This window comes from Mustela nivalis, assembly GCF_964662115.1.
Source record: "Mustela nivalis genome assembly, chromosome: 6".
Taxonomy (NCBI): Eukaryota; Metazoa; Chordata; class Mammalia; order Carnivora; family Mustelidae; genus Mustela; species Mustela nivalis.
Window position 1 is genome coordinate 139,900,045 of NC_139025.1, and position 14,040 is coordinate 139,914,084.

General features: G+C 45.1%; 1 protein-coding gene across 1 annotated transcript in view; it reads left to right on the top strand.

Annotated features, from left to right (window-relative positions):
- Window positions 1-3,254: 3,254 nt before the first annotated feature.
- LOC309866668 (uncharacterized protein) overlaps window positions 3,255-14,040 on the top strand; it is a gene marked incomplete at its 5' end in the record, with an annotated part of 39,474 nt that continues 28,688 nt past the window's right edge. The window contains one exon of the mRNA XM_082734454.1: window positions 3,255-3,754. Within this exon, the coding sequence (XP_082590580.1) occupies window positions 3,255-3,754 (500 nt within the window). The remainder of the gene's footprint in view (window positions 3,755-14,040) is intronic.

Here is a 14,040-nt window from a genome sequence, read left to right on the forward strand (position 1 = left end):
CTGAAAAAGTAAGTTTGGGTCTGCTTTAATTATCTGATAAATGGGGGACCAAGGTTCTAAGATTTACCCTACCACATCTTCAATAATTTTAACTTTTTTTAAAAGGCAAAAGATTTATGCAATCTGAAGAGAAACCAGAGTATAATTTTAACTTTCTAAAAGCAACTATTACCAGATGTTCATCTTGGGCATAAAAATTTTCACCCTTGAAAACTATAATGTCTATGAAAATGTAACTTTGAGCAACTTACTACCTGTGAACACTTCCAATTAATTAGCTTGTGTTAAATACATGACTGGATATTTGAAATAATTTGTTACATAGGCTTATTATTAATAACACAACTAACTGTTGGTGTTGGTTTCCAAAGAAAGATTTTATAACAACTCTTACTTATGAGCAATTAGAAAGGAAGACTCCTTTTCTGTTAGGGCCACTCCCTTTGTTCAAGAAACTGAAACCCTAGCAACCACTGCTTTTTAAATTTTTTTTTCTGACCAACTGCAGGAAAGCATGTAGTTAGTTAAATGACAGAATTAGGAGTGAGTCACTAAGTGTGGTCTCTCTACACCAACAAAAGGGGATATGATTTCTATAAACTCTCAGGACAATTATATGGCAGGAAGAAACCAAACTGAGCAAATATAATAACAAAGATGGATCGTGTGAACAATACAAAGAATACCGTTTTCTCAAGGCCACGTAGCAAAGTCCATATGCTTCCTTATGGCACACACTAAACATTGGCCACTTGGATAGTGGATTAAATTTTGCCTTAACCACGACATGGATTTCACCTCCTGAAAGGTCTAGATCTCTGTATTTATATCTCAATTGTTTTCCTACTTCAGCTTTTTTTGCCCCAGTAATAACAAGAAGCACCGATGAAGGCAAATGTGAGCGATGCTAGGTATCAAGCTTTTATGTCCCTGTTAGCAGAGCTCACAAATTTTTTTCTGGGGCACCCAAGGGGTTCGTCCTCCCAAGATGATCTCTGAGTCCTCTGATCGGAGCTGGACTGGATTGATTCTCTGCACTTATAGACAGGAAAACCTCCTTTAACTCCACGGGCAGAGAGCCTAGGTGACTACAGCCACCGAACTTGTCCTATTTAAATTACTCTTGCAACTCAGACAGGCATTGGGACATTGCTAACATACCTCCACGCGGCACTTCTGATACATGACAGGCGACATCAGCTGCGGTGGCAAAGGAGCACGTGGGATCTGTAGAAGACACATCCGCCATTCCAAATGGAAAAGAACAGGTGAAATTATTACGTCACCATGCAACCCAGCATATGTTGTCTAGCATCGAAGAGCAATTGTATCTGGCAAGAGTCTAATCTAAATGTGGACAGTGAGAAATCCCTGCCTCAAAGGTCATATTCTCAATAGAGTTCTTTCTTCAAAGGCTACATATCTTGATGTTCATGTGAATTACGAAGGCAAGACTGAGTAGAAAAGATATTCTATTTTATTTTTTCAGAAAAGTCACCATTACGGCATCATGGACAGTGCCTATAAAACTTGGTTCAGACTTGCTTATGTCAAGAAATTCAATGTCACAACAGTGTATTTTGAATTTATCTGCCACATATGTGAGTCTAGCAGCTGTTCTAAGTGCTTCTTGTGGTTACAGAATGAAGTCAAGTTGGTTAAAGCAATGATATAATTTCCTGGATGGAACATACTAGAAAGAGGCAGGCAATATATTTGAACAAGTGAAAAAAAAAAAAAAAAGAAAGAAAAAGCAACAACAAAAAAAAACTTCAAGGAAGCTTGACAGAAGAGTATATTGTGGTGAGAGATGAGGAGGTATGACCTTCGATTTCTGTCTCTTCAGATGTTTCACTTTCTGCAGCATTTAATGATTGAAAAATGCTGTTAGTCATTTTCAGCCTGTGGTTGAGCTACAGGAACCACAGAACAGGAACCCCATTGTGGCAGGGGTTGGAAGCAAAAAGCTTTTTGTGTGGGTTCACTTACTATTTTAATTTCTCTTGTATTATTAGTGGCCTTCAAGGCTATGGTTACTTTCCCTATTTACTGTTCTTTCCCTTCTTCCCGTGTCCTTTATGTCCCCCTTTTCCCCCCATTACCTTCCCTCCCTTCCCAGCCTGCAGGGCCACCATGGGAAAAGCCAGATTCCCCTAGGCTCAGGTGACTCTGCTCTGCCTGCTACAAACATGTTTCATACCTTCAAGGCTGATGATTTCATGGCTCTGAGGCTAATTTTCCTCATCTTCAACCAGGGAAATTATGAACTGTTTCACAGGTTTGTGAAAATTAAATAGGATCGCGTATTGTAGGCAGAGCCCCCAAATCGGAGAGTGGTGAGCCCTTCTGTTCATTCACTGGGAGCCACTACTGAATGCCTTCTTTTCGTGAAGACTACACCTCTGCTTCCAAGTTCTCTTGTGTTCTAAATGTTCTCCCTCCTGGCCCACAACAGTTCTTACCATGCTGTTATTCTAATTAGCCAATGCTTCATAAGCGTGGATCCGTGGGCCAGGACACTGCGGTTAACTACTTTACCTAAAACACTTAAGTATTTCTCAGAATCTATACAATAGCTGTTATTTGAATCCCCATTTATTAAAGACAAAGTGGGAATTCAGAGGCATTAAGTGAACTCTTGGGTTTATACCATCAGTTGCCAAGGCAGGACTTGGTGAGGTCTTTCTGACTCGGAGCCCAGGCTCTTAACCACCAATTATAACAATTAAATTCTCCAGTTGACAGGCCACCCACTCCCATCACTTATAGAACGCCAGGTCTGTCCCACACACTCTTTTATATCTAATTCCTGCTCTTCCAAAGGGGTGGCCGGGTGTGAAGTTCTGACCTCCTGGAGGCAGGGATCTGGCCCGTTTCCTCCCTAACCACCGAGTGTCTTGCAAGGTCGACTCAGAACACAGAAGACACGGGCTTCTTGGTGGAGGGGAAAAGAAACCGCCAGGCGGAGATCAAGAGGAAATAAAAGTGCAAGAAGAGCACAGCAGGAAAAGGAGAGGAAGGAGGAAGAAAGTTCATGGGAAAGGAACCAAGGGCAAATATTTGCTGAACGCTTTAGGGCCAGTCATGGGACCCAAGGATCTCTAAGGGTCTCTGAGTAGGAGTACTCAGCGCGCTGGGCACGGAAATCAGCCTAATCTCTCCAGACCAGGAGCCAAGGCTCAGCAAATAAAGAGCTTAGCGCATCTGGGTGGCTGAACTTGGAGCCGCCGTCTTGCAAACATGGCAGGGGCTTAATGGGGTGCCTGGTCCTGGTACCTCCTGCCCGGGTCAGGGTGGTAAAAACGCAGCTTGCTCTCCCCACTGATCCCTTCGGGAGCGACGGCCCCAAGCACTCCTCTGAGTATCCGCGGAGACACGTTCCTCAGCCATTACAAGTTTGCAAGTCACACTTGTTCTCTTTCCTCTTTCCTCACTTTGAACACAGACTGCTGGGGCGCATTTCCTTTTTTGGCGAGCGAAGCCGGACCAGTGCGTTAAGAGCGATCTCTTCCTCTTCGCTCCACCGGCGGCCCGCCGGGGCCCAGGGGCAGCCGCCGGCGGAGCCCCCGGCCGCCGCGCGACCGCGCTTGGGGGGACGGTCGCTCCAAGGTGACGCGCGGCCGCCTCCGCCCCCTGGAGGCGGGGCTGGCGGGCGGGGGTCTAGGAAGTCGGAGGGCGCGAGACGTGCCCCCGCCCCCGGCGCGTCCTGGCCGTTTCTGCGCGTGCGAGCGGCGGCGGCGGCGGGTCCCGGCAGGTGAGGGGCGCGCCGGCTCCTGGGCAGCCCCCGGGACGCGGCCTCGGACAGGTGAGGGCGGGGTCGGGCTTACCTGGCAGCGCGCCCGGCGGGGACGCGGGGGCAGCCGCCGGCTCTCTTCCGGGGCGGGCGCCTGCTCGCCACCGAGGTGAGGCGTTGGGGACCCTGAGGGTTCGGGCTGGGAATTCAGCGGAGCTCCTTCCCGGGAGCCGCGGCTTCCGGAATAAGGTGTGCGAAGGAGGGAGGCAGAAATCCGAGGGGGGCAGTCCCGGAGAGCGCACGAAGGGCAGGCGGCTTGCCCCAGGAATTCGTGGCTTTTTAAAGGACACACCGTTTGTCCCCTCGGGGCGCAGTGGAGTTAGTCACCGCCACCGCCTGGGCTCTTTCTGCGGAGGTTAGCCCCTCGTTTGTGTGGGATTTCCTGCGCTCCCTTCGTGGAGACCCGGAGGTTCAACTCTGGTTGCCAGCGCAGGCATTGGCGCAGCTGCCCAGGAGAAGAAAGCCTTAGGATAATTGTGTGGGGGTTCGAGTCTTGCGCATTAAGAACAAAAATACCAGCAAACCAAAAAACCCAATACGGTGATGGTGGTGGTGAACTTGAGAGGCGATTGCTTCCGCAGTGAGTTCCTCAGCGCGCGGTCCATCTGTCAAGCAAATGGGGCGCCGAAGGCTTTTAGTCGTGGTTGGGTTTCCATAAACGGGTTCTAACGTCTGAAGGAAATTCTGTGCGGTGTCTGAAGGTTTCAGCGGCGTGTAGGTAGGTACTTACCAAGTGCGGACTGGAAGTGACATTGACAGGAGTGACTTAAGAGTTACCAAGCAGCTTCCAGGTGAACCTTGGAACTTTACAAAAACCTGCTTCCCAACGCACTGAGTGGCAAACACGTCTACGGGTTATGATTCCTATTAGCATCCATTTTCGCTTGGGTCAGCAGCATTTAATTCAGCACGTATTTGTTGTATGTCTTTTAAGGAGGAACCTTTGTGAGAGCCAGGTTGGCGTGCCCTTTGGTAGCACAGGTGTTGATACACAGGGGCCATTTAGGGCCCTCATTCTGCGCAGCTGGGTGCTCAAAAAGAGCAGGGGCTTGGGCCCGCATTTCTTTAATCTCTGGTACTAAGCGTTTAAATGCAGGGAGAATGCAAATCTTTGAAGAAGTCTGACATCCCAGCTGACAAGGATTATGAAAAACCATCCTCAAAATAAGGTTATTGGGCACTTTATCTTGTTGTGTAAAATACACAAGGTAGATATTATTCCCCCTTTTCAGGTGAGAAACCCAGGCAAGGAGGAATCTAGCAGTTTGTTGAAAGTAATTAGTGGACCTGAGAGCCAAGGGGGATATTTCTGAATGCAAAACCCATGCTTTTTCACTATTCCATGGTTCTCGGATATTTAGTGTAAATCTGACAGATTTAATGGAAAATAATTCAAATTTATTTTCCTAAAACAATCCGTCAGTTGCAGTGACCGTTATGAATACATGAGTATTGCTTTCAGTCTCTTTGTGTGGTTAAACTATAACCAGTCTGGGCCAAGAAGATGAACGGCAGTTTTTAAAATACAAAGTTTATTATGCGTCTTTGTTAACATATTTTTAAGGACCAAATATGTCCAAGAGGGACAAATATGGTAAAACTTTGTAGGTATTCCTTGTGGATTACACATTGAAGTAACAGTTAATTTTCTTATTATTCATATCCTTTAACACAGGTCAGCTTGATTCCATATCTTTCAGAAGAATAGAAATCACTGTTTTCACCTAGAGAGGACTTTGTGTGTGTGTGTGTGTGTGTGTGTTTAAATCTATAATCATATATGAATATATGTAACATTTATTTTAAAAGGTGTATCTGTTTTTCCTTAAATTTATCTCTAGAAGTGTAGAGAGTACTGCCGTGCACTTATGTGGGAAGGAATCCTAATATTCCCAGTTTAGCCTTTGAGTGAATGATCCATTACAACTGGTAATTTCTTCAAATTCCTGTCAACCACGAAAGTGATTTTCAAACTGCAATTATTAGGCTGTAGATGAGAATGAAAATAATGTAATAATTTTAATACATTATAATAAATAAAATTTAATACATTTACATTTAATAATGTAAATGTAAACCACGAAAGTGATTTTCAAACTGCAGTTACTAGGCTGTAGATGAGAATGAAAATAGTCCTTAGACTTTTAAAAAAATTTTTTAGAAGTTTTTATTTATTTGTTTGTCAGAGAGAGAGAGAGCACAGCAGGCAGAATGGCAGGCAGAGAGAGAAGCAGGTGCCCTGCCGAGCAAGGAGCCTGATGCCAGACTCGATCTCATGACCCTGGGATCACGATCTGAGCTGAAGGCAGCCGCTTAACCGACTGAGCCACCCAGTTATCCCTAGTCCTTAGAATTTTAAATAATATTCCCGACACGGAGAGCACTTGCTTTCTTAAACTCTTCCTTATCATTGTTAGTAATTATACAGAGATATTGAGGGGTTTTGTAATTAAGTTATCTTAAGGTATTGAAAATAAGTGTCTTTTTGGGGGGTGAGGTGGGGAAGAGAGTCTTTGCCTGTGTTGGGAGGATCACGTAGGTTATATTCTGCCCAAGTTGTGCTTGGCACAATTTTTATTTTTGTTTTCATTTGACAGTGAAATCAACAACGCACCTTGAACTCCTCTCTAGGAATATTTGAAATCCTGACTAGAATGTGTTTGTAGATGTGTGCTTGGCTTGGTTAAGATTCTCTAATGGAGGGGCCAAGAGTGATGAATTAGAGAACTTTCCAGAAGACCAAAAGGGCCAAGGAGCAGAGTATGCATTAGATGTGAAGTGGGCAGATCTAGATTTTGTGACACCTGAAAGGCAAATGACGTGGGGATCTTTAAAAAAATAATGTAAAATTAGTTATGAAAGTGAATGCTTATTTAGAATGGAAAAAGATATGATCACCATTTGCTGGAAGTTTCTTTCTCTTTCAGCTGAGAACTTTGGGCAATTTACCAGAAATGCTTACATAAAAATGCTTCCTGATGGCAGCCCTGTCTCCCTGAGAACACTGAGCATCTCCTAGCAGCCTGTAGCCCTCATAGGGACCTCTGCCAGCGAGAGGCCGGAAGCTGAAGCGCCATTACCATCAAAAAGTAAGAGGGCTGGGACGCCTGGGTGGCTCAGTTGGTTAAGCAGCTGCCTTCGGCTCAGGTCATGATCCCAGCGTCCTGGGATCGAGTCCCACATCGGGCTCCTTGCTCCGCAGGGAGCCTGCTTCTCCCTCTCCCTCTGACTCTGCCTTCCACTCTGTCTGCCTGTGCTCGCTCTCGCTCTCTCTCTGACAAATAAATAAATAAAATCTTAAAAAAAAAAAAATAAGAGGGCCAACTGTGGTTGTAGGCAAAGGATTCATGGTTCACTGAGCAGGATGAAGGCTGGTCGCTGGGGTGGGAGGGATACTCAGCTTATTGGGGACTCAGGGCATTTCATATCTAGTAAACAGCCCGGAGGTAAGGCTCAGAGCTGACTTTTAGGACCTACTTTGCTTGGCTCTCCAGGGAGGCCTTTGGCTATTGGCTCTCTCAGTGCTCATTCTACCACTCATTGTTAATGGAGGCTTCTCTATGTCCCAGGCACGGACTATGGCAAGGTCCTATTTACCAGGGAGCTCCTACCCTCATGGAGCTGATTTCACTCTGACAGCACAGGGTCCTAGGGGCTGGCCTGGAGCCTGGGGGGCTCCTGATGGCTTGAGCTGAATTTGGAATTGTTGGTGGAGTTACCAAGATGGAAGAGTCCAGGGAGGGCATTCTAGGTGGGTGGAGGGCTGGAGACAGCCAGAGGTTCGGACCACCGTACTCTCCTCCATGGATGCAGTGAGGCCCCTTTGGTCAGGGGTTCTCCTCATGTCCTTTCAGACCAGCTGCACCCACAGAACTGGTTTTAACTTACTAGAGATGCATGTTCTCAGCCCCCATCCCAGACCCAGCATTGGAAACTCTGTGTCTGGGGCATAGCGATCTGCATTTTGAGAAGCCCTCCTGATGACTGCGGTGCGTGCTAAAGTTTGAGACCCAGTGCTCTTGGTATTTCACGGAACTGGTTGGGCATAGACTCCCCTGTGGAGATGGTAAGTGGGGAGTGGGATTCATGCCAATGCTAATAGCTGTGACTGTGATATGAGTATCATTTATGTTACGGTCACTGGCATTTTTGGAGTACCTGGACTGTACTCAGGCGTTGTGCTAAGAAATAGGAACTCTTTTAATCATGAACATAACCCCACAAAGCAGGGCTGTTGTCACTTACATTGAATGTGAGAAAACTGCAGCCCAAGGAGACAAGGGGAGTGTCCCCCGGCACACAGCTGGAAAGCATTTCAGCCAGGATTCCGGCACTTTCCCTCTCTTCTGCCTGGGATAGTTTTCATCTGTGTCTTTGTTGCGTGTGGATCTTGTAGGGGAGGCTGGAAGGGAGACTTGAGACTACGTGGACTGGCCCTTTTTAACAATCATTGTCATTTGCTGACCATGTGGGTTTAACAGCTTTTTCTTTAGAGACAAATCGCCAGATGAGATAGGTACCATTTTGTCATTCCGTCCTTGGGGGGAATTTCTAAAGTTTTGAAAGCAAATGGACACAAGTGCATATACGTAATTGAGCAACATGGATGTTTCCTCCTTCCCTGGTATGGTGATGGGCTCATGTGCATTCCCTCCATGGGTAGAAGGTAGCCTTGTTTTGTAATGTGGGTTTCTTCTGGGTATGGGCATGGGGACTTTCTTCTAAAGCCCAGCTCCCTGTCCAGGACACAGATATCTTGAAGATGATGGTGTGTTTGTCTATGAGGTCCTGGAAGGTACAGAGCTATGCTTTGCATTTTCACATTTTTTTTCTTTCTGAAAACGATTGTTTTCCACAACTCTCTATATTTTGTCATGGAATACCTCCATCATTTCAGGAGGCATGAAATAGAACACAGGTGGGGTACCTGGGTAGCTCAGTGGGTTAAAGCCCTGCCTTCAGCTCAGGTCACCATCCCAGGGTCCTGGGATCGAGCCCCACATCGGGCTTTCTGCTCAACTGGGAGCCTGCTTCCTCCTCTCTCTCTGCTTCTCTGCCTACTTGTGATCTTTGTCTGTCAAATAAATAAATAAGATCTTTAAAAAAAAAAAAGAACACAGGTATAGATGTGAGGACATGTGTGAGTGTGCCAAATGGTGGTTTGCCTTTGGGTGTGGACCTCAGGTTACTGAGCCTTTGCTTCTCCGCACGCCCATGTTGAGACAAATGTTAATTTGAGTGCAGGGCAGGCAGCAGAACTTAATTCTGGGAGTGCTGGCTATCTCAGCCATGCCTTCATGCATTCACATAGTCATTTGTCGCCTGCCTGGTTGTGCTGAGTCTTAATGTCAGGCACCGGAAGAAGATAGAGTGGTGGCTGGACAGATGTGATCCGTACAGAGTCCTGAGGACAAACTTACCCGCTGTGCTATGGCTGAATGGAGCCAGATGCCCTACTTCCTGCAGTGAGTCATCTGGAAAGGAGTTAAGAACTTATCTTAGTTCAGGAGAGAGGCTGTAGGGCTTGGCTTAAGGCAACTGGGAAGCAGAGGTGTGTGAGGGTTTAAGAGATGATCTGGGAGATTGCGTAGGTGATAGGGGGTTGTAGGAGGTTGTGGGTCAGGGTTTGTGCCTTGGGCCCCTGGGTTGGTGCTAGGACCACAAGTCAGGATGGAGTTGTTTTGAACAAATAAAAATGAGTTTTGTGGACATTGTGAGTTTGAAATGTCCGCATGACTCCAAGGTAGAGGTTTGGGTACATTGAATAATGCAGCAGAGAACCCAACTGAATAATTCAGCAGGTTGAGTAATATCAACAAATGAATGATGCCATCTCCCAAGGAGAGGGTGGAAGCGAGAAGCAGTTCACAAAGGAAACGCGGGCATTTCCCCTGGCATTGGCAGGGTAGGCACAGATTCCAAGTCCTTTGATGGAAAAGGTGAAAAGAGTCTACTTCCACTTGTTCTTGAGAGGGTGGAGATAAATTCTCTGGCCCTTTTGCATGGTTGATAGCCTGCGATCTGGCCCGTGGGAGGAGGGTGGCAATGTGGAACAGCAAACAAGGGCTGGCCGGAGCAGAGGGGCAAGGGGCTCATTGAAAGCTCATTTGCAGCGTTTCAGCTCATATAATTGTCGTAAGGTAAAATGCTTGCCATCTGTCCTCTTTTTTTTTTTTTTTTAAAGATTTTATTTATTTATTTGACAGAGAGAGATCACAAGTAGATGGAGAGGCAGGCAGAGAGAGAGGGAAGCAGGCTTCCTGCTGAGCAGAGAGCCCGATGCAGGACTCGATCCCAGGACCCTGAGATCATGACCTGAGCTGAAGGCAGCGGTTTAACCCACTGAGTCACTCAGGCGCCCGCCATCTGTCCTCTTAATGGGTTATTTTCTCTTGTTAAAAGTACAGGTGCCTGGCTCAGTGGCTTGAGGCTTCTGCCTTCGGCTCTTGTCATGATCCCAGGGTCCTGGGATCGAGCCCCGTATTGGGCTCTCTGCTTGGCAGGGGGCCTGCTTCCACAACCACCCTCCCCCCTGCCTGCCTCTCTGCCTCCTTGTGATCTGTGTCTGTCAAATAAATAAATAAAAATCTTTAAAAAAATACTATAAATATCTATCATAAATATTTGTATTTATGATAGATATTTATATATCATATTTGATATATCATATTTATTGTATATCATATTTATTATAAATTAACTATCTTTATCATTTTGTAGCTCATACAGATCAGCCAGTGCTGTTTTGTAGGCACTGCTGATATGAATACTACAAAATTAATTTTTGTGTAGAATGTTAGGTTTCCGTAGGTGCTCAGAGTTGAGTCGAAGGCTTGTTTAAAAATTGTGTTAGAAAGTGGCTGAATAAATGAAACAAGATGGGATTGGGAGGGAGACAAACCATAAGGGACACTTAATCTTACAAAACAAACTGAGGGTTGCTGGGGGGAGGGGGATTGGGAGAGGGGGGTGGGGTTATGGACATAGGGAAGGGTATGTGCTATGGTGAGTGCTGTGAAGTGTGTAAACCTGGCAATTCACAGACCTGTACCCCTGGGGATAAAAATATATTATATTTTTATTTAAAAAAAAAACTGGAAAAAAAAAGAAAGTGGCTGAAATAAATAAATACACGTTCCTTTGTCCAAAAAACTATTAATTGAGCATGCATTATACGGAGTTTTAGCTGTGAATCATCTCCCTGTCCCCTGAGAGCTTACAGCCAAGATGGGAAGTCGGACAGTTTACAGATACCTGCAAGAAAGTGTGCTGTTTGCTAAGGATAAGGGGCAAGGTGCCATGGGATCCAAGCGGTGAGGGGCTGGGCTGCTTGCACTTAGTAGGACTGGGCAGCTGGAGTGAGCCAGCGGTGGGCAGGGATCCCTCTGTAGCATGAAGCAACATTTGGAAAGAACAAACAGGTTTTCAGAATTTGCTGGACGGATGCTTTTGAGGAACTGAAAGTTTATGATCAACTTTGTCCATTAAAAGTCAGACATAGGGGGGCGCCTGCGTGGTTCAGTGGGTTAAGCCACTGCCTTCAGCTCAGGTCATGATCTCAGGGTCTGGAATTGAGTCCTGCATCCAGCTCCTTGCTCAGCAGGGGGCCTACTTCTTTCTCTGCACCTGCCTACCATTCTGCCTCCTTGTGCTCTGTCTCTCCCCGACAAATAAATAAATACATACATACATACATACATACAAAAGACATATTCACGAGAGGTTGTGATCTGGTCAGGAAACCTAGAAAAGAAAGTACTAAACTTATCTGCATGACTGTCCCCACGTTCAGAGCCAAGAGGTGACTGAGGGGATGGTACAAAAATGAAGCAAACCCCACTCAGACCAGAAACAAGTAAAAATAATGATTGTGATGATTGTATGATAATTTGTGTTTTGGGTGGTAGTGGGGAGGGGGCTATTGGGAAAGATGTTGGTGTTTAGTTTGAGAACTTCTTAGAAAAGGATACTATATTATTATGTAATGTCATATAATATATATACATTATAATGTATATATATAATATATATAATGTGTATAATGTATATAGTGTAATTGTATATAACCAATATCATTATGATAACAGTCTTACCAAGTGTAAAACATCACATAATTATTACATATATAGGTTTCTAGTCTGAAAATGGCCTTGGGGGTCAGTGCTTCCACCTCCTGTTGCTCTTTCCTGAAGGTGGGGTCCAGTGGTGCCGCAGGCTTGCTTACCTTCCCCTGGTCAGTCTGTCTGGTGAATGAGTCTGTCGCCGTTTGTCCTCTGGCAATGTGTCTCACTTGAGTGAGAATTCTTGTCTGTTAACGAACTGTCTCCATCTTCTCCCAGTCTTTGTGTCACCCTCTTTTAAAGATTTTATTTATTGATTTGACAGTGTGAGAGACAGAGAAGGAACCCAGGCATGAGCAGGGGAAAGAGCAGAGAGAAAGGGAGAAACAGATGCCTTGCTGAGCAGGGAGCCTGACACGGGGCTCGATCCTGGGACCCTGGGATCATGACCTGAGACGAAGGCAGACGCTGAACCGACTGAGCCACCCAGGCACCCCTGGTGTCACCCTTCTAACTTAACTTCCTCTCTGCTGTGGTTGTCACGCACTTTGTTACATAGTCGAGTGTTTTGGATATTATAAGAATCTTTGGCGGAAGTCGCTTTCAGTGTTTTAGACCTGCCTAAACAGGCAGAATTTCTCTGATGTTTCTTTCTTTCTCTTAAATCTATTTGATTTGCGCTGGCACAGAAACGTTTGGCTTCAGCAAGGGATGAGAAAGAAGGTTCTCAGGAAGTTTCAAACTCTGTTAATATTTGAACCAGAAGACATGGCAGACCTGAGAAGGTACATGATACATTGTTTCTAAACATCATAAACTCTTTATGTGATTAAAAAGAAAAAGTTTGAACAGGTTGGTGCCGCCCTGCTCATTAATAACCGATTGGCATTTACTTGCTTTGTTAACAACTTCCTTTCCAACTTCCGGCTTTGTGTCCACTTCTGCCTTTGTCACCGTGAGCTCAAGATTATAAATCAATTATTGAGTGCTTAGTTTTTGTGTTCCTTGCCAATATGTGCCTTTTCATGGATGTTTTTTTCTTTTGGTGGAAGAAGCTTTTTGTTTTCCCTGGTTTATAGGGCATGTGGACTCAGCTGGCATATATTTCATGTCACGTGCCCACTCCTGGGATTATGGAGGTTCTGCTAGGTAGCAGCATCCTCTTATTCTCAGGAACCGTGCTGGATAGGAGTCATACCCATTTTATAGAAGAGAGCACTGAGACCCAGAGAAGCCATGTGAGTTGTACAGGGTCAGCCCATTGGATGGAATTTTACTTCCAACCCCCACCCCCCACTATTCCATCCTAAGCCTGGGCTATTTTAACAACTCCGTTCTGACTTATTTTCTGGTGATGTGGTTTAGCCCCCAAACTAGGGAGTCTCCAAGACTCATGACAGCTAAAATGCCGGGTATTTCATTGGCTCATGGATTTGGAAGCAGCTGTTCTGTGCATTCCCAGGCTGAATGCAGAGTTGAAACCCTTCACCGCAGAGGCTACTTTAAAAGCTTTACGATAAAGCTTTGGATTCCTGCTAACCCCTATTCTGGAGATGGATTTGGCAGGATCTTGATAAACACATCACGTTAGAACAATTTTCTGCCAGAAGCTTGTGAATACATGAAACTAGATGCTCTGAGAAGGTCTCTCTTTCCTATATGACCCAAGCGAGGATTTAAAACACGAAATTGTTATAATAAATTTGTGTAGCAAAGCAAGCAGTCAGTAATTGTAAAACTCATGGCTCGTTCCACATGAGAACAACCCCAAGAGAACAACTTAACTGTGTGTTTTTTTTTGTTTTTTAAACTGATGTCAGCTTTTAAAGAGATACAGATGTTGACATTTTAAAATCCAGATGAAATTCTTGTGGTGCTGTTGATTGTATCTGAGTGCTCTTTTGCTGTTCATTCATTTACAAATATCAAGACCAAATGAGATCTTTTAAGGGTCCACAGTGTACAGATGGGGTTGGTATTCTGGTTGATGTGATCTTGGAGAAGCTAAGAGTTAACTTCTGCTGAATGTTCTGCATATCCCCATGGGAACTTCTGAGGTACCTCTTGGGAACCTTTCTTTAATCTAGATAGTCTGTTCACTGAGAACACAGAAGGAAATTGAGAATACATATTTCAAGCTCTATTCATTACACTTCCTTTAGGACTGCATTTTACCTTTCTGTTGAG